Genomic DNA, 25,457 nt, shown 5'->3' with positions numbered 1-25,457 from the left:
AAGGAAGAAAAAGACTTCTTTTGAGTTTCAGAAATAAAATATTCATCCGAATATACTCGATCCCTTCATATTCCTAAATCTCTTTCTTATATTGAAGGACAGTATAGCATATCAAATATCAAAAGACAAAAGAAATTTACCAGAAATTTAATTTCTTCCAATTAAGAATTCTTATTGATTTTGATAAAGACCCAAATTATTTATTTCATTTTATCAATCATTCGGCAACTTCGCTCTAACGCTGTGAAATTGATTAAATGTTGTATTTTCTTCAGATATTGGTGATTCATTAATTACACTCATTTAAAAACACTTGCAATGATACTGTTAAGTTCTAATTGTAGAAAACATTTGTTGATATCAATATTAGGATACAATGTAAGAAGAAAGACTAATAGAAGGTAAAAACTGCAATGAATGATTGTATTTAAGTATTTGCATCTCGCTTCTACAAACGAATATTTTCTTGTCAATGACAGTTCAGTATTAAATTTCAACGGAATTTTAAGAATATAATACCACTGTATCAATGGATATTATCGTTATTATCATAATTACTATCATCAGCAGCAATCATAATGAAATAGAAGCCAATTACTTGAGTGATATGTATTAAAATTAAATGAAGTAGAAAATGAAATATCGAAATATCAAGTGGTGTTTGAATACTTTCATGAGGAGCAAATTTATCGCAATGAATTGATTGATATTACATTTGTATCTAAATCTGTGCATTCAGTTTTCAGACTAATGACATAAAGCAATGGATAGTTGAAGAAGAAGTAGAAGGGATTGATGAAATGGCCAAATTTTAAAATGGCAAATTTAATAAATAGTTATGTGAATGTATCACCAGTAAGCTGTGTTATTGCTTAAAAGAAATTTCAAATTAAACAAAATGAAACAACAATTGACTAATCAATCCTATAGGGAAATATTACTAAAACGAGCTAACTGTGATATCGATAGAATAAGTCACATAGACAAAATAGCCTGATGCTTTTCGATGATTCTAATGAGCCTAAATCTTCCTCTCTTCCCACGGGCAAGTAGTAAAGCAATCGTTTTTCTATCTAACGAACGAATGAATCATACAAAGAGTGAATGGATGAAGGCATCATCTATCCATTCCTGGAATCGATAGGCTTGACTCATCATCCATTAACATAGGCCATGTTGCATTTATAATCATCTACCACTAAAAGACAATCCTTAAGTCTGCAATCAAAATGAAATTAACCTGGTAAGCAATTTTCTGAAAATCGGATCGAAATATTTAAATATCATAGTATTTAGTTGTTTTACAGAGTATTTTTCTTTTCAAAATAGAAATAATATAGAGGTTACTGTGAATACTTTTTTTTCGATTTCTGAGTTATAAATAAATTTTAATTGCAAGAGTCGTTCCTTCTTTCATTAGAAGAAAATGCAATTTGAAAGCGCATCCTGACTATCTTCTACTAATGTGTTCTTAATTTTTTCGATCGATCCTTCATTCTTTTTTTTTTTTGCAACTAATTTTTCCGGAAAGTTTATTTACTTAATTCCATCCCTCAACTTTCTATTAAAACTTTCAATCTACTTGCAGCATATTGATAAAGTTTGAAAACGGGTTAATTGAGCATCGTAACGCAGGTTGAATCATGAAGGAGACTTTTTATCATTTCAAAAGATTGATACTTTTTTTATACAGTGATGACATATCCATAACATCTTATATTAAGATGGTATTAAAAAAGAAATCTTTTGATAGTTCACCTAATCAAAACATTAATATAGAATTAGATTTTAAGACCAGTTTCAAATAAAATTTGTAGATCAATAGGTAAATGATATCAGATTTCTAATTTGGCAGTCAGATATAATAAACAGTAACCTTTTTGAACTTTCATATCTATTCTGTGATGTTCAAATAAATGTTACCGTTTGGTACAATTTGAAAAACTTTAAATAAGCCTTTCTTTGCTGCTGACATCATAGCTTGTCATATCATCACATCAGCATTATGAGAAATTCATTTTTCGATGAGCAATGAAAGGGTATAGAGATGGTAAGTAATGAATCTGCAAAGGTGCTAACACATACACATACACACACAGACACACACACATACACACAACAGTCCTAATATTATCCGTGGAATATAGGACCATAGAAATTGACATTTTATGCAGTTGCTATTGAACGAGCACCTCATTGTTGTATATTTTTCATAATATTTGTTTTGGTCAACTTTGGGTTCTTTTGTCATTTAAAGATTTGATGCGTTTGCCGAGATTTCCTCCTTTCATTATTTTAAATTTTGAATTATTTTGAACAGTCAATAACTTTTGTTACAAGAAAATTTTGTTCAAGTAATAGAGGAAAAAGTTCTTTGGTATATTTGCTCATGTATAGCTCTTTAAATTATAATGTATTTCATTTCTATGAATGTTTTGCTGAAAAAGATGGGCTGAAATTTTTTAATGTTTTAAGTTGCATAATGCTTCATACTGGACATAAAAGAGAAGAGAAGGGCTTATTAATACCACTGTTTATCAATGCTTGATATGATAAAGAAATACACATCAATATTAGCTGCTTTGAAGTTAAAGAGAGATTTACATGTTAGTTTCAAATGTTACTAATAGATCCTTTACCAAATCTATACTACAGTTTATTATGGTCATCGTCTCTGTTAATTTATTGAGTGTGGATTATTTAATGGATTATTGCTATCCGCACGGACAATTGAAATGTGGTTTGTTCATATCATTTTCACCGTACTATTGGCTAAACCATTCCGAAGGTCACAATTGCTTGTTACAGATGGTATTCCGGAAAAACTGAAAGTTACAATGATATGCTTCAAACGGAAATTACGACGGTATAATTGTTGTACTTCTTTCCTCATCCACAATTCTTTCCTATAACAATTCTTCAGAATTCATTTTGAAACATATCTGACATGTGGCATGTCGGAAATTAAATAGATATTCCTAATATCTCTACTAATTAGATCTCCGTCCAGAACTTAAAGATTTTGTTCGAAACTATGGTACTTGATTCATCACCAGACAAGTTCTTAGCAAAGTTTTTATACCACATTTCTCTATAAACTTCTGATTGTAATCAGTTAAACAGGTCATTTAAAGGCCATTTACGACAACTACTTATCACTATCCCAATCATTTTAACTCTCAAACAAATCACTTTTAAATCATCGGTTCCATTTTCTACAATATTTGTTTATTTAGCTGCACAAAAAAAATCATAAATAGTTTCTATATGATCGTCACACACACATATATATATATATATATATATATATATATATATATATACAAGTACATATATATATGCCAATTATATTAAGCATTGAATTTTTTCAATTTATTCTTTGATCCTCCAAACTTTTTAATAATATCTGGTAAGAATGATTGAGATATAACATTTTCTTGAAAGAGATTTTAAAAAAGCAGTAGGACAATATTAAGTATTCTAAATGAAATCAAATGTTCGAAGCTGTTGCACTTGGCTCAAGATTGGAATCACGACTTCCTTGAGGAGCAAATTTGAGGAACAAGTTGTTCACCGTTTCAAGCCATTACTTTACAATTCTTTGCCACTGCTTCCACATCATAATTTTCCACTTTCAAAATATTAATATTCTCTTAGAAAAAAAAAATCTCACCACCATTCAGAAATTAAGCAATCTTTCAAACTATTATCATTATAAACAAATCTTCAAAATTAAACTAACATACACCTATTATCATTCATTTTTTAATGATTACATACCCTATGAACCAAATTTTTAAATTTCAGTACAACAAAGAAAAGTACGAAAAGTTCAGTGAGTCTTTTATGTCTAGAAGATCAGACTGATTCTATCTTACTCCGTGATATATCCAAGTCTCAGTATCTTCGTCCAGAAATTGAGATCAGCAGTTCAGATGTCGTCATTCCTACTTTACTTGTACATTCCACTGTTCACGGTTGGTTTTTCCTTTTTTTTCAATCATTTAAATTTCATTAAAATATTTCTCATTTAAATTTTAGTAATAATAATCTTGAACTAAAAATTTGCATGGAGCTAGGATTGTTAACATTGAAGAAACAGGAAAGTGAATTGTTTACTTGAAAACTTCAAAAAATAATTATTATTAGTAATGGCAAAAAAATTTCAATTTAATCATAATTTTTTTAAAGTAATTGAATAATTCGTAAGCTTTTTTATTTCCGCATAAAATTTTATCATACAGTTTATAAACATATATATGCGTATGGGTGTGGGTGCGTGTGTGAATGGATGTATCGATTCTTCGGCTTATGAGAATAGATGTCAGCATAGCAAGAAGGAGAAAAAAAAAGGATCAGGAAACCTGTTTAGAGCAACAAAAATTGATGCTTTAGTCGGGAAATGAATTTATCTACGGGGCAAAGATTAGTGTTGAGGGCAGCGACCGAAAATAGGTGACAAGTCGTCAGGGGAAATTGCCACAGTCTCTCCTCATATCATGCTGTAATAACGTCAGGAATAGGACAGGTGAGCTGAAGAGAAGGCAGATGCTAACCTCACTCACTTTCCTACCTTTTAGAACAATTCTTCGTCATTTTCTCCTTCTCTTACTACCGTCTAATTGCCGTAATATTTTATTTAGTAATTCACTGAAAAGTGCTAAGATGATTTGAGCTATAACTTTTGGTTAATTAAAATCATAAACATTAATGCTAAATTACATCCATATTCTACACTGATAATGATGATAGGTATAAAACAGCGTGGTGTCAAAAATTGGTTTAGAAAATCTGATAAAAACGACACTTTACAATAATAATGATTATAGTGATAATAAGAGGATGTAATTGATAGAGAATGGAGGAAGCTTCATCTGTTTTTATCATTTATTTTTAAAGTGACTCAATATTTATAATGCTTTAATTTGAATTCTGGGGTCAATGAACTTTTCTCATTATCGAAAATTTGAACTTTATTTTGATTACTTTGAAAAACTACTTCTGTTTTACATCCTAACATATAAAACAAATTATGTCTTCAGTTGCTCAAAATTTTAGGATGAAAACAAACATTTTTGGACTATTTTTCCTCCTTTCTAGCCATCAACAAATAATACAATTCTTTGAATCTGAATAAATTTTTTGTTTTCTCTTTAACTAAAGACACTTTTACAGGTTATGAAACAATGATTGCAAAGTCAGAGTTAGCTCGAATGATGTCTGATGAAAAATTTGGAAACTATAAAGTGAAAGTTAGCCAGAGTGTACTATCAACACCACTTCCAGCACGTATTATTTCTGATAGTGTCATCGGCGGCGGTAAGTTAATAGCGTTATTCCAAAAAAGCGTATCTGACGCTTGAACTTTCTCATTTATATCATTTTTTCTTGCAATATTATTTGCTTTGTTAAATAACTAACCAAAAACAGTAAAGCATGCACCGGACATTCTGCTTTTCATGGCCAGAAGGCATTTGCAATCATCATAATCTAAAAGGCTTATAAGTGATGAACATGTAATAATGTACTCATTAATTCCTTAAAAAATTTCCTATTATCATTTAAAGGATTATTTGTACAGCGGTCAGCCACTTGTCGTCCATTATTATCTTCGGGCATTTCAGAAACATCACTTAGAGGCACAGCGACATCAACGCCTGATAAGGCGCCAGCTGGAGAAAACAACAGTTCTCAGAACCTGGCATCCAGCAATGTATCTACCATCGATAGCTTGTACCGAGGATTGTTTTCATGTTTCAAGCCGATGTGGACCTATTTCGGGCTATCCGCCGAGTCATTGCAAGCATTCCGCAATCTTTTACTGACTTTTTTCCATTTCTCTGAAAATTTTGCCATTTCAGTGTATTAGTTGATACTGTAATCTAATTTGTAATCCCTTTTTGTAAAAACGTCATAATGTTGACATGAATTATTTGTTACTTACGTTAGGTCAAATGGAATGACTAAGTCAACTATATCTTATTCGAATGACAATTGGGAAATACCATTTGAAACAATTACTCATTTGGAGTGGCTTGGCTCAGGATCTCAGGGAGCTGTATTCAGTGGTCAGTTGAATGATCGTTTAGTGGCAGTAAAAAAAGTGAAAGACAGATCGGAAACGGAAATCAAACATTTGCAACATCTTAATCATGAAAATCTCATCAAATTCATGTAATTTCCATTCATTTCTATCTAATTTTCTTGCGCTCGCAAATTAGTCACAATGACTTATTAAATTCTGAAAATCCTAATATTTCTTTTTGCTTGGAATTTAGATAAATACAATAGACCGCTTATAATCAAAAAGTTTTTGTAATGATTTAACTGGGAAGTTCGTGTGTATGCATCTAAAAATTTAATAAAACATCACATTACTTCAGTCATAGTAATAGTAAAATGAATACTTGATACTGCAAAAGGACAGAAGGAAATTGTCATCATTCTATTCTTAGAGGCGTTTGTACTCAATCACCCTGTTTTTGCATTGTAATGGAATACTGCGGTCAAGGACAACTTTATGAAGTAATTAGAAGTGGTCAACATATTGCGAAAGATACGTTTGGCGAATGGGCTCGTCAAATTGCTGATGGAATGAATTATTTGCATCAGAAACGCATCATACATCGTGATCTCAAATCACCCAAGTAAGTTGTGAGTGTGTGTAAAACGAATTAAATTTCTGGTCAGATTACTATGGTTTTGAGTAGTTGTAACGGATTAGTTTATTGCCGTTAAACAGTAAACAACAGTTGACACATTAGAAAATTTCCTTTTTTGCTTTAGCTAACTATCGGTGCTAACTTTGCATCACCTTGCAGCATTTTGGTTGATGACAGTGACATATTAAAAATTTGCGATTTTGGTACATCACATCAGTGGGATAAGGAAAAAAGTATGGTGATGTCATTTTGTGGTACTGCTGCTTGGATGGCACCTGAGATCATCAAGAAAGAACCGTGCTCTGAAAAAGTATTGGATTTTTGGAAAATTGAATTTCATTCTTAAATGTAAATTTATTTTAAATTTCACCAATTTTAACAACGATGATTTGACACCATTTGCCTATAGTCCATGTCGACTGTTTGCATTTATCATTCCATTTTCGCTTTAATTCCAAGTATGCAAAACAGGTCGATATTTGGAGCTTTGGAGTTGTATTATGGGAACTACTGACACAGGAAATTCCATACAAAGATGTTGATTCTATGGCGATTATTTGGGGTGTTGGCTCAAAGTAAGTTTCGGAATAGTTTCTAGATGACTCATTATCTACGTTTGACATTTCGAGTATTTTTTTAAATCGGAACTTTATTTCAGCAATTTGAGCTTACCAATACCAGATACTGCGCCTGAAGGATTGAAATTATTACTGAAGCAATGTTGGAGCATCAAACCACAGAATCGTCCTTCTTTCTCGCAAATTTTAAAGCATATCGCAGTTTTTAAAGTAACTTTTGAACTGTACTTTGGAAGATGTAAAGCGACAGGGTCAAAGTTCAAGAATAAAGGGAGAGAAGAAATATGTTTCTGAGCATAACTGAACAAAAGCTATGAAAAAATCATAAAACTTAAAAGCATCAAAGGCGGCTAAAATCAATATATTTGAATTTAATAACTTATTTTCAGAATTTTGAGCTCCCCTTCAAAGTCTTTCCAACGAAACTTTCATTTCAGTCTGAAATTGCAAACATTTGTGATAACGAATGGTTAGAAAAAAAAGCAGGCTGGAAAGCATACGTCATTCAGTACATGAAAGGGATCCGGCAAGAGAAAACGTTGGCACAGAAGAAAGATGCGCTTAATAATGGTAAAATGTCCTTTTTTTTGCTTCACGGAGCAAATTTAACGCAAGTACAGATATCATTTTCTGGTTTCTGCTCTTTGATAACTAAATCTGAAACCAAAACTTTTACGAGTAATGCAATAATTTTTGCGGGTTATATAAGAAATAAGTAATTTTCAAATCGCTTCTTTTTCAACTTTTAAATTTTTCAGGTTCTATCGAATTCGATTATTATAACTTCATTACCTCAGCTGATGTCGATAGATCCAAGACAGCTATATTAAGAGGATTTCTCTATATTTGAAAGTTTTAAGTCCAAAATTTTCAGAGCGTGAATTACTTCGAATGAGACGTGAAGAGTTAAAACATGCACAAGATATTCGAGAAATGTACGAAGACAAGTTGAGACGAGCAACTAAAATTTATTCGAAGTTGGAGCAGTGTTTGGATGATTTGGCAATGCGTGAACGGGTATGATTCTCCTTCTCATACTTTTTTAAAAAATGTTGTTAATCAGAAAAATCTTATTAATCAGGCTCTCATTATTGTTGTTACTCATTTCAGGAATTGTTAGAGCGCGAAAAAAAGTTTAGTGAACGTGAAAAATATGCTTATAATATAGACCTTAGAACAAATGTTTTGCCACCAAAAGGTATGCCGAAAAGTCTTAAAAATGCAGTCATACGTATGCGACCTGAGCCGAATGACACTGCAGGTGTGATGAAACAAAGGTACTAACATTGTATCTTTTAAATGTATCATGTAATTTCAATTAATCCTAGCATTACTACCGGCTTGTTTGTTTTATCCCGATCTGAAATTTCTGTTGCAAAATCTTTTTGGCTTGGCTTGTACTAATTTATAAGGCATATATATACATATAAGCACAGTGATTTTACCCAAAAATTGATGGTTTTTTTTTCTCTTTGCTTAGCTTTTACTAGTTTTAAGTACGAGCCAAGCAAAAAAAAGGTTTTCTTAAAATTTTGTCGAAAGCTTTCTTAAAATTCCAGCATTAATGCTTGTAATTCAAACTGTTGCTTATCATATGAGGAACAAGAAGAAATGTCTTTGTCTTCATCGGAAGACAATTACCACTCTGAATACGTATACCGGAATTCATCAACAAGGTGTTCTGCTAGTAGCATAACGTAAGTCATGGTCATTTATCATCAGTATAACTTATTTGATTTTCCTTCAAGTGCCTACTATCACCATATTTAAAATACTAATATTGTGACTGGCAAATAGTAAAATTGACACAAATAACTGAGTGGTTACCTTACACCCTACAGTAGGAGATTAATTAAATTAAAAATTCAGGACGAGTGGAGCTTTTCCATCATCTCAATCACTGATCTTTAGTCGACAAAGTTCCGGTCGCAGTTCATTAGGATACAATCGAAAGTTGAGTAAAACTTCACCTAGACGAATGCTAACTTCAAGTTCAGGTATGATCAAAAAAGATAAAAAAAAAGACAAAACAACAAATAGAGTTAAAAATTAAAATGTATTATCTTAATTTCAAATTGGGTTATTCTTTGCTAATAATAATAAAAGAGAGTCTCGATTATAACCAATTATCATGGGAGGTATCAAGTATTGATACAGTTGGAACATGAATTGGCCTATGAAGTTTTACTAATGTTTGTGCAGAATAAGTATTGAAATACTTCAATTCTTTTAAGTGAGCAAAAAGAGTAAGATTCTGCAAGTTACCATTGCAGAACATAATTTCTCTCAAGACTTATCGATCAGACGGTCCAGTTACTTTTGCAACAATCAAGCTGATCTTGTTCGTGGATCTCCTGCTCGAAATTCCGGTATTTCGGAAGCTTCCTGTGACTCTGGTTTTCATAATTTATATGACATTGACTTTACATATGGAACTTCAACAAATGCAATAGTATATGAATGCAGTTTCTGTGGACAACCGGTGAGTGATTTTTCTTTTTATTGAAAATAATTGGTCAGTGAAAATTTAAGGTCTTCAAAATACAATTCAAATAGCACTTTTGCTAACTTTCTTTAATAGTTAAATGTAGCTGTTTTTTAGTTTGACGTTTTTTTTTTTTTTTGGATTTTCATCAGTAGAGTTAAAGATGATTTCAGCAAGGACTTTGCTCTAAGCATTTCCTTTCAGATTATCCCAACGAAATTTTATCGAAATACGGAGGGACGTTGGTCGGATGGACGTTTGACATCACAAAGAAGGAAGAATAGAAAGAATACAATAGATTCCCATCGAGATTTATTGCAACGGATGACTCCTGGTAAGTAGAGCATTAAGAAATCCAGGAGGAGTTACTACCTTTTTTCTTTATTGCAAAGGTTTTCTTTTCCTGACATTTCCTTTAGTAGTTGGAAGCAATTTGAGCATAAAAAGCTTAGATTAATTTCAAATTTGAACTCCTTAAATAACTGATCTTCATCCTTTCCAGTATCAAAAGAGAAACGTTCGTCACATACGCGATTACGTCAATTTACAGCAGAAAGTACGCTAATCAGTGATGGTGCAACAAGAAACACTTCACCATCTGAAAAAATCGACTCTCCACCCGTTCATTTACAAAATATAACTGTCAGGTTTGAGATTATATCTTATTGAAAATATAAATCATATTTTCTCAGGTTGTCCAATTTTAATATTTTTAATAGTAAATGTAGAAAATTTGCCGAAGAAAGAGCACATTTTATTCGCAATTCTGAAAGTAGGAAGTCGTATAGATATAGTTCGGAATTTTTGCAATTCATATTTCTATTCTTCATATTTATCTTTTTTCCAGCTACTCGACCGTAAAAAAATCACGGGAAGCGGAAGTATTTTTGGATGAAGAATGTAACGTGACCGTACGTTTAGCTATCTTTTGTTGTTGTGTGTGTGATGGAAGTGAAGAAATGAAAATCTGTTCTCATTTTCAGATTCCGCCATCAGCTACTTGCTATCAGGAGAAATTGAAAGAGAAAGAAGATAGGTTGGTGGCATCAGGTAAGCAGATTGCACGTGACAATGAAGAAGCATGTGAACAAGACGATAAGCTGAAAAAAGAAGTTTCCGATGCTTCTGCAGAAGAAAGTTCTGAAGAGCAGGATGAAAATAACGGGTAACTAACACAGATTAGAAATTTATCGTTGGAATATAATTCATGGATGAGCTAAAGATGAATACTTACCATTTTTTAGGAATATTTTAAACTCATCGCTCGATTCTCCAAGCGCCTCTTATATCATTTTTCGGAAATTTAGAAATCCACAAAGCACAAATGATAGTGAAAGGTTAGCTATTTTCCAAAAAATTTTCAACAAATTTCCAGTCTCAAATTAATTAAGTGAAATGTCTTGGCAGATACTTTTGACTAATGTCTGTACTTTATGCAATTGGGATGGTTTTATTTGATGAGTTTATCAACATACGCACAAGGAAATTCATCAAACTGAGCAGCTGAACAACCTGATTGGTAATTCTAATTTGTGTCCGAACTTGTATTTCAAATAAATATGCTTGCAGTCACGAGTTGCCATTTTGTTCATTTCAGATCAAGCTGTCTGCTTATTACTTCCTCTTCAACAATGGAATCATCATTGGAACGAAGTTTAGAAATGGCTGCCATACATTCCGATGGTCTTTCTGACAAAGAACGACAGGTTCGTGCTGTCAAAAATACAATTCGAACACATCGTAGGACAGCAAGTGTAAGCTTAAATATTTTTTGACAAGAGGATTTCTAACACAGGTTAACTTCCTCTCCCTTTAATGAAATAACCTAATATTCAGGATGAAGTTGAAATAACATTTCCAATTTTCATCATCTTTTAACGTGGAATAATTTATCAGCGTAAATAGAATTGAAAGGAGCTCCTAAATTTTCTGGAAAAATTTTAGCGAATCTAACATCTTGCTAACACGCATACTAATCATTCACTCATTTATTTGTTTGTTTGCCCTAATGATCGATATTTTAATCTCAATCCAGCCAAGAATGATTTGAACGAGCAACCAGACGATTCGGAAAGAGTCCCTTCCGTTTCGTTGTTTTTACATTTTCTTCATGATTAAATATAGATCTTCACTAAATATTTCCAAAAAGCCTAATTACAGACTCCGTTATCGATACCATCCGCGGTCTGTGAAACAAGTTCAGAAAGTGAGGTGGAACAGATTGTGCACTGCTAGAAAGGAAAAAATGTTTCATTATCCTCTTCAGATACAATAGGTAATATTCATGATCCATCCTGTGTTTCTCTTCTCATTCTCAATACTTTCAAAGAATGGTGCTCATGATATTGTTTTATTAACAATATTGTATAATGATTTCAAGAAAACAAATGGAATTTAAACAACTAACATTAAAACATCTAATCGTTTATTAAATAAAGTAGTTCTATAACTGCACCATACTTTATTAGGAAATGCCAACTTTACATGTAAGAATTCCACTGCCAGACCTCATGGCCATTATGAAACAAAATTTTCATTGCATCCTTTTATTATTTATTCTTGAACTTACAATTTCGTACACAATGAGCGATGAAATTATAGAAGAAACCTAGGAAACAAAGAAGACAATGATGTATGGCTACAAACTGAACCTTATGTATGAAAATCCTTATTAGCCTGACGAACTTGGTGGTCATCTCGAACATATAAAATGAAAAAGGGCAAAATGTACTTCTTTTCTTCTATCCCATATTTTAACTAATACAGCAATGAGAAATGCCATTTCTTGTCACAAAAAAGTAGAGAAGCTCAGAACAATAAAAACATTTGATCACAATAAGAGTATGCAATGAATGCAAGTAGTAGATGAATAAGTCATTTGCAAAGGTGACTTATTCGTCAAAACTATTTTTTGAAGTTGTAAACAATGGAATCCTTGCAAATCTTCGAAGTTCTACAAAAGTAAACTTGAAAATCTAAACACACACTAATCTTCAGAATAATATGGTCTCGTCCAGTTGCGAATACTGGTGCATTATTTAATGTTTGGAACAAAACAGTCTGCAAACTGATGTCAGATGTTCCTAAAATCAATCATAAGTTGGCAAACTGAAGCAAAGTAAAATGCAAGCGAAATAGTTTAAAAACTTCTCTACTAAAAGCAAATGGAGAGGGAAGAAAGTGGTATTTTTTAGTGTACTAATTAGAATTTAGAACAAACTTTAACAAACGAAGTTACCAAAAGTTGGGAAATTAACTCATCTACCACAGTTCCTCGCACTTTGCTTTGTATATTCAGTTTGTGTATCAATACAAAAGTTGAAGAAAGAAAAACCATAAATACAACAGAGACAACAAAAAAATATTACGATGAAAATAGAGCCAGTAAGATATTAAAAACACGAGATTGTCATCCAATGTTGAAATACAATTTCAAACACACGATGACACTAATTTATTTTTTACTTTCCCCTGTTTTATTAGCTCTAAAAGCATTAGTAACCAGTCCTGTTGGTTCTTCATCATCCTTTTTCTTTGATCGACTTCGCCGGCTTTCACTTCCACTAACTATAAGTAATTGTCCACAGTCATACATTTAAATAACAAAGTAATAGGACTCAAAAGAGTATTCAGACAGAAGAGAGAGCACTAATCTATTTTCCATTTATCAGCTGCTGATTATAATTCCAGGATTAACTTATTCAGAAATAACCATCCTCTAATTTTAAACAAAAATCCCAAAACATTAATCCCTTTTAATTACTCTACAGATATTTGTCAAATCGAAGTGTATGATACCAAATACAAAGAATTAGTGCATAATCTCAAGCCTTTTCTATTAAATGTCACCTCACGTTTTTTGAGTGCACATTTAAAATCTGTTGTCATTACTACATGTTTTAAATTCATATATCGATTATGTTACAGATTTTTGCGGTAAATCTCAATGATTCAGTCCAGCCAATAATTGAAACGTTTATAGATATGAATAGGAACATCGGTATTCTGCATACAACATTCATATAATATTAAGATATCACGAATTATGAAGTAATACCATTTAAGCAAAAAGATAAAATGAAAGTGAAAATAAGCAAGTGTTTTGTAGAGAAGATACTCACCGCAATCAGGACTTTCCATGCTTATATCTTTTACAACAGCTGAGAATGTCTCATCGTCCATAACGATTACATCATTTTCACTTAACTGCTTTCTTACAAATCTGAAATCGGTAAAAAAAAAATAACATCTCAAAAGGAAGAAATTGTCGATTACGAATTTCCACCAAACTTTACAATATGACAATATTTGTTTCGTGCTGAACGTTATAACAGATTTTCAAAATTACCATTGGATTAATAACAGTGTAAATGACTGCTAAAGAATTTATTTTGGAAGACTTATGCAATCAAATAGTAAAACTATCAACATTAAAGAATAAGTTCGAGACCGTTTATTTAATACATACTTTCTCGAGCTAGTCTCTACTTCTTGCGTGGTTTCCTGTTTGACAGATTCCGCTTCTTCCAAACTTGTTTTTTCATTATCCACATCCTTTCCTTTTCCTCTTTCTGATAAGTTTGAATTAGCGCTTTTTTCATCTGAAATAGTCACTGTGTACGTTGCAAATCTGAAACACCAAATAAAATAAATTGTTATCAGGTACTACATACCATTCCAGTTTCCAATAGTTCTTTATAATAATTTCTACAATGACTAAGACCTACGAAAGAAGATCAAATTGAAGATTACCACGTCGATCTTTATCTTTCTTTAAATATTTTGAGTAGACTGAACGCTTTTCTGAGGATCTTGTTGTCCTTTGTGACTTCGTCTCCTTTCCCTCTTCTTCTTCTTCTTCTTCTTTTATTTGTTCTGCCTTTGGTACCTTTTTGCCAAGTGCTGCATTTCGTGTACTTTTCGACCTCGTTTCTCTTTGAGTTTCTTCAATTGTGGGTGTTTTCGATTCTAGAAAACAACATTTTACACAAAAGATGAGCAAGAAAACTTTCAGAAATTGATACATTAAATGACCATCCAACTCTATCCATTATAAAGCGATCATTTCATGGAAAATGTGAGAATAAATATAAGCAAATAAGTTTCATGGTATAAGCTTGGTAGTAAAATAAATCTATCCTTTGAGAAAGAGCCCCTACAGTATTTAATATATTTAATCTTTCAATTAAACAAACTTTCCCAAGCACTTGTTGTTGTAACAGAAAACTTATTCACAAAGATGTGCTTTAGCATACTTCGCATACTTGATCCAAAAATATTTTCTAGTTAGGCAAGAAGCCGGATTCGTGCAAAAATGAGACATTACCTTTCTGAACCAATACTCTGGGTGAAACCATAATCAAACGGCCATCAAACCGCCGCATTACTGTGACCTAAATAACGCATTAATGGTTGCTTGCTCACCAACGTTTATTTGTATTTAGTAAACTGAAGAGGAAGTTTCGATATTTTTGTAATTCTATATATTCATATGGATATTGCTTTAGGAGAAAAAACGTTAAAAGTTATTCTTAAATTACAGTAAAGCAATATTAGTATAGAAATGCAATATCAACGGTAGAAACGAACAAAATTAGTGGATAGGAATAGATGCCGATATGAAATGAAGAGGGTAAAATAAATTTCATGAAAAGCAAATTTCACCGTTTGATGAATGACATTCAATACTTACAAATAAAAACGATTGAAAATTTCTGGCTTTTATTCGCTTTTATTCGCTTGCTTAAAAGAAATAAAATTATAATGATTAGAAAACTATTAGTCCCTTCTAGGCGTTATCTCCAACATCTTGTTCATCTGGTTAATAAATCAAGCTAACCAAATTTCCAGTTGCAGTTCTCAAAGTCATCGGTTTTCCAGTTACTTCTTCCAATTCCGCATCAAGTTGCATAGTACGTCCAGCGAGTTTCAATTTTGAATTTTGCCCACTAAACGGTATTCGCCCTCAAAGATATAAAAAAATGGTAGAAAACACACTATCTTCCGATTGTTTTTCGTGATTACATACTAGTATTTGATTCACTTTTGCTTCTCTGTCAAGATGCAGATTATGTTTTAAAGAGAAAGAACACATCTAACAAAAGAAAAAGAAAAAAAAAAAAAGTAAAAAGTATTTACTAGGAGGTATAATATTTTATCTTACTCTATGCTTAATATCATTCGAAGATAAAAACGCTGACAGCAAACTGAATTCTCTCTCAATATCGTCATAGGCGTCTACAACAGTATCAAATCATTATATAAACTATACCTTACCAGATAGTGTAATTAAAACTTACGTAATGTATAAGCTTCGCGGGATTCTACAGATTTCATTGCTTCTACAAGAGAACAGTGATCATAAAATAGAGAAGTATGACAATGACTATACGAACATAATGATTATAGTGTAGGGATAATAAACAGAAAACGAATTCACCCAAATAACTGAACGCTTACCATCTCCTTCTGCAGAAGTTGCCTGAAAATTTAAGATTTTCAAAAAATAAACATTGAAATTGGGTAGTAATAGGTGAATATTCCATCTTTAACTTTTCGCAATTAAAAGTTATGTTCAGATTCCTGTTCCTCCTCCGCTAAAAGCTTGTTACACATCATAAGCCACTTTTTTCTACAGTGCCTAGCAAATTCAAATAATGATAGTCCAGTCTTTGTGCTAGCTTTGCTTGTGCCGATTCGATAGCATTCTTACAGCATTTTTAAAGCTCTGAGGTACGAATTTATGCAAAATAGATTTTTCTTTCTTTTTTGAGGACAACATAAAACAACAGAGTTCCTTTAAAAATCAACTTAAAATACCTCCATTCCTCCAACATACGTCGATTTGTCAAAAACTCCCTTGGTGTTCGGCTTCACGACACCACGACTTCTTCTTGTTTGATATGGTTCTCTAAAAAAAAAAAAAAAAAAAAAAAAAAAAAAAGTTTCACTAGACAATTTTCATCATCAGTTTTCCTCAAACCTTTTTGCATGAGTACTTACTACCCTTTTTACTATAATGAACAGTTGTATTGCTTCTAAAACACTTAGAACTACGAACCCTACACACTTCATTTCCACCTTTAACTTAACCAGACTGAAAAACAACACAATGAAAAGTTCGGTAAGCGAATACAGTAGATAGATGCATCAAACAAAAAAAGCAATTACATATTTCCATAATTTCTAAAAATCCAAATAGTTATATCCCGCAGTGAGTTATTTAAGTAAGTCAGGTCCACGCTTACTATCCACCGCATCAATGGGATTTCGCTCTTATAGTAAAACTTTCTTCTTAGAATGCTTAAGTTTTATCCTCTGATCCAGAACAGCAACTATGCACTGAGTTATAACAACAAAAACTGAAGCAAACATGTTCTAAAATCTTTGGTCTGCAGAACTAAGAAAATAAGTGTCCAAATCTTTTTGCAACCTGTTACCTTATGGATGTATCTGCTTTTGAAATCGTAATTAAGGGAGCTTTTCTTCCTTTCTTTATTTCAAAAGATGTATCGGTTTCGTCCTTTCCTTTTCCACGTTTTGATCTTCTCAAATTTGGTTGTGAATCCTGGCAAACAAATTTTAAAAAGTTGGAAATCCATTCAAACTATTGCTTAGATAATTTTAACCTGAAGTTCAACGAAGTAGGAAAGTTACCGCTATTTCAGACTGTTCTGTAACATCCAATCCTGCTTCTTCATCAACTGTCCTTTTTTCTGAAAATTAACAAAAATTCATGTGTATAATAAAGAATAAAATAATCTCCAAAGATCTCTTTTTTTATATTCCGCATAATGTTGAACAACTTATTAGTAGATATAAAAGAATGCATCTTTAAAAAAATATACATAACGAAATACAAAAAATAAAATATATTTTTCATCAAATAGTGGTCGACATTTTTTGTAAATTAATTACAACTAAAAAACATTTTTCATCCCATTAAATAATAATTTGCAGAAAAATAAAGTATATTACAATAAATAAATTAATGATAATAAAAACAAAATAAATATAATATTAATATAATTACTCAATAAATATCCAGCAACAAACTGCAAATAATCATTCCGAAAATAGGAAAATCCAACCTAATTCTTCGGATGTGCTTCTCGCGGGTACCACTGGAAGAAAGATAAGCGGTTGCGTTTCCGATTCACTTTTTCCATCACGCTGTTGTAATGAATTACTACCTTCATCGCCACTTCCAAAGCTTAATGTTGGAAGCAAGCTCGTCTGCTTGGTAACTACTATTCCACTGTTTACAATTTCTTTCAAATCAAAAATTTCAGCCGCCAACTCCTCTACAGGTTTATTACACTCTGGATCAGTAGCAATGTTATCACAGAGAGATGTGAGGTATTTTAGATATTTTTTCGCTGCCACAATATGTTTCAGAGATTGGGCACGTTCTTTGAAAAGCTGCAAAAACACACAAGCCTCATTAACTAGTCCCACAAGTTTTTATTAAAACTGTCTGATCATTCAGAGTAACTTTATTTGTTGATATTGATTGTACAGCACTTCAAACACTTCAAATAATGTTTACTATATCAGAAGCGATTCATGCCCCACATTACGAATAATGGTAATCAGATTATATTATAACTTCGGAAGTTTTTGAAAAAACCGAATTTAACCTATAAAATCATCAGTACAACACAAACCTCACACTGCAATTCAATTTGCATAACCAAATTATAAAGTGTATAGCTGGAAAAATTTGATCGATGGGTAACATAATGTGGTTGGCCACTACCACTTTGAATTTCTCTACTTTCAATGGAACGTATTGAACGGCTTTCACTAACTCGACGATTGCACTGTTCAACCAAATTTGCCACCTAAAGAACTCAAATCCAAAATTTCTTAAAATCATTAATCGTTATCAAACAGAGGTTCTATAAAATAAGCTATTACAATGTATTATGCGGGAAATTATGGACTTCAATTACTATTAACACAAACAAGTATAGCATAATTTAGCAATATCACAAAAGTTACTGAATAGGAATTATACGCTACACCATGTCAAAACAAACCATACTTTGTAACTTACAGTACTACCTATGCTTTTACTCTATTTCATCAGTGTAATCTATTCATACGTTTAAAATTGAAATAGTGTAATATTTTTGAAAACCGATAAAAGTGCTCATTAACATTCATACTAATAACTTACTTCTCGTTTTTCATCGTAGTCTGATTTGACAGTTCTGCCATATGTGAAATGCTGACCAACATTTTGTTGTGCATATCGGAAAAAAGCAATTTTTTTCTAATGTCGAGTGAATACATAATATTAATATTCACACAGAACACATTTAATGCAGAGTCATTTCCGTCTTCTTTTCTAGTTAGGCTCACGAAGTTTTTTACTATTTATATTTACCTTCCCATAAATCTTGGTCTTTGCAAGTTTACTCGCTTCAGTTTCGATGCAGCATTATCTCCCAATTGTTCTTCTTGTCCGACACCTTCCTCACTGCCTTCGATACCATAGCCAACATTTCGTTCGCCTTCACCACCAACTGTATCCTCCTGCCCTGAGAAATAAGTGCAATTAATTCTGAAATGATGTTTTATGACTTAAACTGAATTATTCGTGATTGAAAACCGAGCACTTACATCCACCTTCTGAAATAATGCCATGAGCACATGAATCGTAACTTAAATGTCTTAACTTTCTTCTCTATTATCGAAAAATGCATGTAGTGCACACATAAACAGCCATTCCATTAAAAAGACAGTGAGAAAGCGATACTAACCGTCATGTTCGGTATCAGGTCCTTCAGCAAATTCGACTACTGACGCAGAATCATCATTGCGTATATGTGTTGTGCGCTTGGCGACATCAGATGCATAGGTGTCTAATTCTCTATAAATCGGATTTGGTTTCAACAAACTAATGTATGAGAAGTGTATGAAAAACATAAAAAGATAAACAAATAAAACTAAACTTACTGCAAATTCGAGTCATCTTCTCTGACTCCTTCTTCAGACCATACACCGCCATTTTCTGAAATTCGCACTTCAGTTTTTTGATTGGTCAAAATATATCAACTCTATTTTTACTGCTATGAACATAGAGAACTCATTATCCTAGAAAGTAGTTTTAGAAAGTACATTGGTTTCTTTTCGAAAATAATTTCTATGCAATCTACTTAACTCTGTCAATGCAAAAGACTTCATTACAGTGGTTCAATAAATTAAAATGACATTCATCACTTAAAATGTCAAATAATAGTTGAGAAACCAAGTTTGACTCATTATAATTCCTTTTATTATAAAGGGTTTCTGAGTGAATTAATGAGCAGATTTATCAATTTCATAATCAGTTCAGGGTTTGGTGGTTTGAACCATAGAACTACTCTGCAAGAGGATACCACAGCTTCTGTAATTCATGTTCAAATAATCAATCAAATTGAATTTGTAGTAATGTTTTTTTCAACACATGTACCAATTGAAAGACAACATTCTTATTGGAAATAGAAGAAATATTTTACGATTAGAGCTAACCTGACATAATTTCACTTCCCATTTCACCTCTTCGTCTCAAAAGGCGCGCGCGTTGTGCATGACTTTTCACCATGCCAGCAGTTCGTAAACGTCTTTCCTCCACTTCATGCATGAAAACTTCTGGAGTAAATGGAGCATCAACTGTTGCGTCCTCATCTATAAAACACCAGTTTAGCTTGCGTTCAGTACCAACTGGAATTATTATTCACTACTTTCTTAAAAAAATGCACAACAACTTAGTCGCTTACCGCTATGGAAATTATGATCCAGGCAGTACTGTATCCGCAAAACCCGAGTTTCTTGCCGCGAAACCCTCTGAAAAAAGTTACTTTATTTCTTTTCCTATTACTTATCATTAATTGATTCCCTACACTAAAAAGAAGCAGAAGTGACAATAATGACAAGTTATAAGTGACCCTCATATGATTCACTATTCTAACTGCAACAAACTTCAAGAATTAATAACAAATCCATGTCACACAGATTACCTCTAAAAACTTTTGACGCAAATGTTTCATTTTGCTGAGTGGTCTATCTCTTACTATAATTGTAACAAAAGATTTCGATAGTCCAAGATAATGATTTGTATTAAAACATCTTTTATTATTTCAACCCACACTGTATTACTATTGAATATTATCTGTACTGCTTTATATTTATGAGCAGCTTTGTGAACAGCAATATTTTTGTGATCTCAGTTCCAATCTTTGTCCAGAAAATAACGATAAAAATTTTTCCTACTTTTATTACTTGATGCAACATAAAGTCATATTCTCAACAGAACATTATCCTTATGATCTTTATCGAATGCACTTACTCTGTAATCGTAGACTCGAACAAATGCAGTACAATGAAGACCATCAGAATTAACGCCATAAGTTCGACACCATCGATCGTCTGCAGCACAAAGGAAAAATAAGCTTTCATTATGCATTGAAAAACGTCGAATTTTGTATCGGCTACGTTGCTGCAGCTCACGCATCCACTGCTGCAATTTGATAATTTACTACTAACTATAAATCTAATAATCTCAAAGTATTCCACTTCTGCCAGCCTACTAATCTCCCATTTTAAACGCCACCGTTCCAAACCTATGTCTAAACGGTAAAACTCGGTTTTCTTCAAGGATTTCATCATCTCTACATCCACTCTGGTTACGCCAACATCTTTTCCTCTCCTGCTAAAGCTAAACTGAGACGTTTTCTCGTTATTGTGATTATTTTCATATCAAATAATTGCTTTTATTAATCTAGTTCAACAGCAGAATAATCGGAAACCTCAAAAAGATGCACTCCAGGGAAAGAATAATATTGACATGTTGCTTCTCTTTGATGATCCTGCGACACATGATCCACAAAATTTTCTTGAGATGTGGTGTCCGCATCCGTTACAATTGATATACCGCACTCAATACATACCGACTAAACGTGCGGTAAAAGGTTAACATAGTGTATGTTATTCCCAGAAATTAGTACTCATGAGTAAATAAACACTTGTAACATTTGGGCAATGAAAATTATTGAGAATTTCCTAGTCATACTTTAACACTACACATCATTAAATCTGTATAAAAGTATAAAAACTGAACTTTGAAATGTAAATGCAAAAATAAGAAAACGAACCGGTGGGAATGGACGCATTCTTCGAAGCATTCCAGGAGTGCAGTCTGAATCTATTTATGGTGATAAAAAACCCAATTATATAATAATATAATCCAATAACTTCAACATATTAAATCTATATATTTTTATTATTTGAAGAACCTTACTTTTATAACTTAGTGTTATTTTAGGTTTAATAATCATACATCACTATCATAGGAACCAAATAACTTTTAACACAAGAAAATTAAAAAAAAAAAGACGCTTTACCTTTAGAATGTAAACCCCGACGCCGCTCCGCCATTATTTTTTCATATTCAAATCGACGACGATATACCTTGAAAACAATTTTAAACAACAGACACAGGATAAAAATACCTAATGTAGTGTCCACTCTTCCTCATCTTCTTAAATCTGCGAAATGGAAATTAATTTTCGAAGCACTTCTCAATATGGCCATTTCACTACTAAAGTTTACTGATAGTAACAATTTTACATCTAATATTCGAAAGAAATGGTGTGTTTTAAATCTGAACTAGAAAAAAATGGAAAATCTGTCTCACTAATCTCAGAAAACAGAACTACAGATCAAATATTCCCGCCCGCGCTATGACTAGTGAAATCATCTGTCCCCACAATTCGCATTTAGTAAAATAACGCCTCACAGCTAACAATTATTAAACATTCGGACACATCTTAAATACATGATCATACTATACAAGCACTACGTTATAACAGCGATTCGTCGAAAAATGAAGGAATTCCTAACCTTGTATTCTCGATGTTTTGTAAGTCTTTTTACTAATGTATCCAGAGGAGGAAATAAAGCCAAAACATCTGGATTTTCAGCAGCTAGCTTTTCAACTGAAAAAATTTTATTTACATAGAACACTTGGAATAATATAAACTACTGACAAAAGAGGATTAAAATTTGGTCACTAAATATTCAAAAATGGTACCAAAATGACTATAAAGATCTTCTAGTGGATCGTCTGTAAATTCGGCCATCAAACGTAGGTCATAAATAACAATGCGTAGACGTACCTAAATAAAGAAATTACAAATTTTGACCCATTTCGCAATGTAAATACAAAGAGAAAAACTTGTTATAATGACTGGTATGGTCTGCATTTTATCAAAAACTGCTTACTCGCAAGTCATCTGGTTTACATGTAGTTAAATGATGATGTCCAGAGGAACGTAATTCGGTCAGTCCAGGAGATGTCCGTAAAGCACCAGGACATCCTTCATTTACACAACGCCATTTCGTATAACTGACTTCGCTTAACTGAAACAATATTTATATTCACTTTCATGCTATCTATACAACAGTTAGGACGAACTATTTCTGCTCCAGATTTAAATGGGGATAGTTTGACCAAAACTGGGGAGGTGGGGGGTGGGGAGGGGAGGAAGAAAACTAGAAATAGTTTATAGACCTTATAATTCAGCATATCAAATTTCACATTTCAACACGCCGTGAAACAGTTTTCAAGCAATGACAATAAGTTTTTTTTTCCATTTCCAAACTATGCACCTTATGCACATCACTTTTGATTATTGAAAACGATGAATCGGCGAAGATTATCAAGCTATCTCACCTTACAGTCAATATGCACAAATATTAGAAACTAACATCAGATGCTGCAACGTAAAGATGCCCATTCCAGGCTATTTGCGGACGACATCGTTTTGAAAAACATAAGATAATTCTTTCACCATTATCAAAAGTTATCGTCCGAGACACGAGATCTTCCAAATCCATTGTTAAGCTTATCTAAGAATTGAATATTACCAAACCTATTTAAAATTGATATTTTGGAGAAATGATCCCACCAAAATTTTCCATATCACATTTCATGAATTCCTATCAAGAGCAAAATATATAGTATAAAAGCTCGAAAAAAAAAAAGAAAACCTCTCCAGTCACCGGATCTCTGATAACTTGATCCACTTCTCGGTCAGCAAACATGTCTGAGTGGTCTTCATCGTCACTGTATAGGCCATCCTCATCATTTATGCATTCTTCCATATCGCCTACATCACTCCCCGGAGTTGGAGACATTGCTGGATGGCTTTCTTCCGTTTCGACAATCACCTCTTCGCTAACATTCTACAAGTGAATTCACATATGAGCAGTAAAATCGAGTGAGTCACAGATCTATGTTGATGTATTAATCTCTCCGAATACATTCACAGTAAAAATCTCCAGGAGGAACACATATTTACCATATGTAAGCCGACATCTTGCTGTACTGTATCACCTTGTTTTCTTTGCTGATGCATCCTTTCATCATATTGTTGTTCACTGCCAGTGGCGTCACCAATTTGCATCAGTGCTTCATCCAATTCATCAATGACCTGAAAACATTACAGGATTTATGAAACTATCAAACCAATAACGAGAAATCAGTAGTCCAATTAATCACATTTTCTGCATGCTCAAAAAAACCGTACTCATGATAAAATATACTTCTTTTCTAGAAAGAAAAAATATCTTCTGGACACACTTTTTTAATAAATTATGAATAGCAAAATCTCAGGAAAAAGATTCTAAATCTGACTTTCTTCACGCTTAATAGGATGTAATCTCAACACGGAAATACGAATATCAATTGAAGATTATCACCCAATGGAAATCTTGCTTACCCGACCAGAATCCACAATTTCTACTTCGCCACTTTCCATTTCCTGCTGGCTCTGTTCGTACCTATTTGTTGCACTAACGGAGTCGGTCATACTGTTCTCAAAATATATAGATTTACTACTTTGAAAATGCATCCTTCCTTAAATCTCGTTAAGAACAAATACTAAACAAAACAAAAGAATTTAATAATGAATGATATTCAAATTATTCTCTATCGAACTGTATATTCTGCACTCTTTACACATTCACTGTGAGTTTGTAGTAATTCGCCCTCTCATAAAATTAGAAAATAAGCTGAGAACCGAACCAGAACTATTAAAGTCTGACCAAGAAAAAGCAATATTGCTTCTAATATCTATCCAGCACCAAAAATAAGTGTGTCTCAACCATATCTCAACCATTTACTAATTCTCTTCTGTTTTTCATAAACAGACATCACTATTTTCCTTGCAAATACTGTTACTAATGCTACGACTTCCAAATAATCATATTATTCCAGATTTATTCGGTAGCTTTTATATTTTCAAATCTATTTTTTGCCTTCTTTCATATACTGTGTCTTTTTCCTACTTCACAATTCCTACTAAAGATAGCATAAGACAACTGCATGAATGAACTAAAATGATTGAGTATTCGTACATGATACAGGAGATATTTCATTTATTAAGTAGATTTTTCATTGGCAGCAATACAGCAAGAGATATCAAAGTTTTCACAGCACCATGGCATTCCCAATGACACCAGTGCATCTCGGACGAACTCCTCAAACAGACTTTGAACCAAAATTTGAGTCAAGTTGACCACAGATCACCCTGATGATATCTCTCGATTGACCATAGCAGCCCCCTGCACATTTCCCACCGGCAAAAACCTCCTACCCTAGTTCCCTCCACAAGCATTGTGGAGAAAAAAATCGATCGGGATATTTCTCAACAGTGAGACATCAACGTTTGCACCACGCCCTAT

General features: G+C 32.7%; 2 protein-coding genes across 9 annotated transcripts; one reads left to right on the top strand and one right to left on the bottom strand.

Annotated features, from left to right (window-relative positions):
• Window positions 1-2,735: 2,735 nt before the first annotated feature.
• Bma-dlk-1 (Uncharacterized protein) lies at window positions 2,736-11,960 on the top strand (the record flags this gene model as incomplete). Of its 3 annotated transcripts, XM_043080338.1 has the most annotated exons (22): window positions 2,736-2,866; window positions 3,808-3,977; window positions 5,176-5,319; window positions 5,625-5,793; window positions 5,950-6,174; window positions 6,456-6,647; window positions 6,822-6,972; window positions 7,134-7,237; window positions 7,321-7,450; window positions 7,678-7,810; window positions 8,115-8,257; window positions 8,351-8,517; window positions 8,800-8,937; window positions 9,110-9,237; window positions 9,514-9,722; window positions 9,930-10,059; window positions 10,228-10,372; window positions 10,573-10,636; window positions 10,709-10,890; window positions 10,970-11,062; window positions 11,323-11,479; window positions 11,886-11,960. In XM_043080338.1, 22 exons carry the CDS (start codon window positions 2,736-2,738, stop codon window positions 11,958-11,960), a joined length of 3,180 nt encoding a protein of 1,059 aa, XP_042936272.1. The 3 variants fall into 3 exon arrangements, with proteins under 3 accessions (XP_042936272.1, XP_042936273.1, XP_042936274.1); XM_043080339.1 differs by lacking the exons at window positions 2,736-2,866; window positions 3,808-3,977 and having other exon boundaries at window positions 5,187-5,319; XM_043080340.1 differs by lacking the exons at window positions 2,736-2,866; window positions 3,808-3,977; window positions 5,176-5,319; window positions 5,625-5,793 and having other exon boundaries at window positions 5,960-6,174.
• A 1,219-nt stretch (window positions 11,961-13,179) lies between these two features.
• Bm7169 (Uncharacterized protein) lies at window positions 13,180-24,583 on the bottom strand (the record flags this gene model as incomplete). Of its 6 annotated transcripts, none has more annotated exons than XM_043080332.1 (30): window positions 13,180-13,292; window positions 13,847-13,947; window positions 14,194-14,326; window positions 14,478-14,693; window positions 15,052-15,118; window positions 15,565-15,689; window positions 16,025-16,066; window positions 16,185-16,206; window positions 16,545-16,635; window positions 17,165-17,292; window positions 17,382-17,440; window positions 17,816-18,146; window positions 18,392-18,568; window positions 18,907-18,983; window positions 19,118-19,270; window positions 19,493-19,602; window positions 19,689-19,743; window positions 20,244-20,399; window positions 20,492-20,558; window positions 21,061-21,231; window positions 21,521-21,664; window positions 21,866-21,915; window positions 22,115-22,181; window positions 22,614-22,708; window positions 22,804-22,888; window positions 22,995-23,132; window positions 23,481-23,621; window positions 23,763-23,957; window positions 24,074-24,205; window positions 24,494-24,583. In XM_043080332.1, 30 exons carry the CDS (start codon window positions 24,581-24,583, stop codon window positions 13,180-13,182), a joined length of 3,531 nt encoding a protein of 1,176 aa, XP_042936266.1. The 6 variants fall into 6 exon arrangements, with proteins under 6 accessions (XP_042936266.1, XP_042936267.1, XP_042936268.1 ...); XM_043080333.1 differs by having other exon boundaries at window positions 21,866-21,909; XM_043080334.1 differs by lacking the exon at window positions 24,494-24,583 and having other exon boundaries at window positions 24,074-24,178.
• Between the last annotated feature and the right edge of the window lie 874 nt (window positions 24,584-25,457).

Source organism: Brugia malayi (assembly GCF_000002995.4).
Source record: "Brugia malayi strain FR3 genome assembly, contig: Bm_v4_Chr3_scaffold_001, whole genome shotgun sequence".
NCBI classification, from domain to species: Eukaryota; Metazoa; Nematoda; class Chromadorea; order Rhabditida; family Onchocercidae; genus Brugia; species Brugia malayi.
The sequence above is the reverse complement of the archived record's forward strand: the minus strand, read 5'-3'. Positions and strand labels throughout refer to the sequence as shown.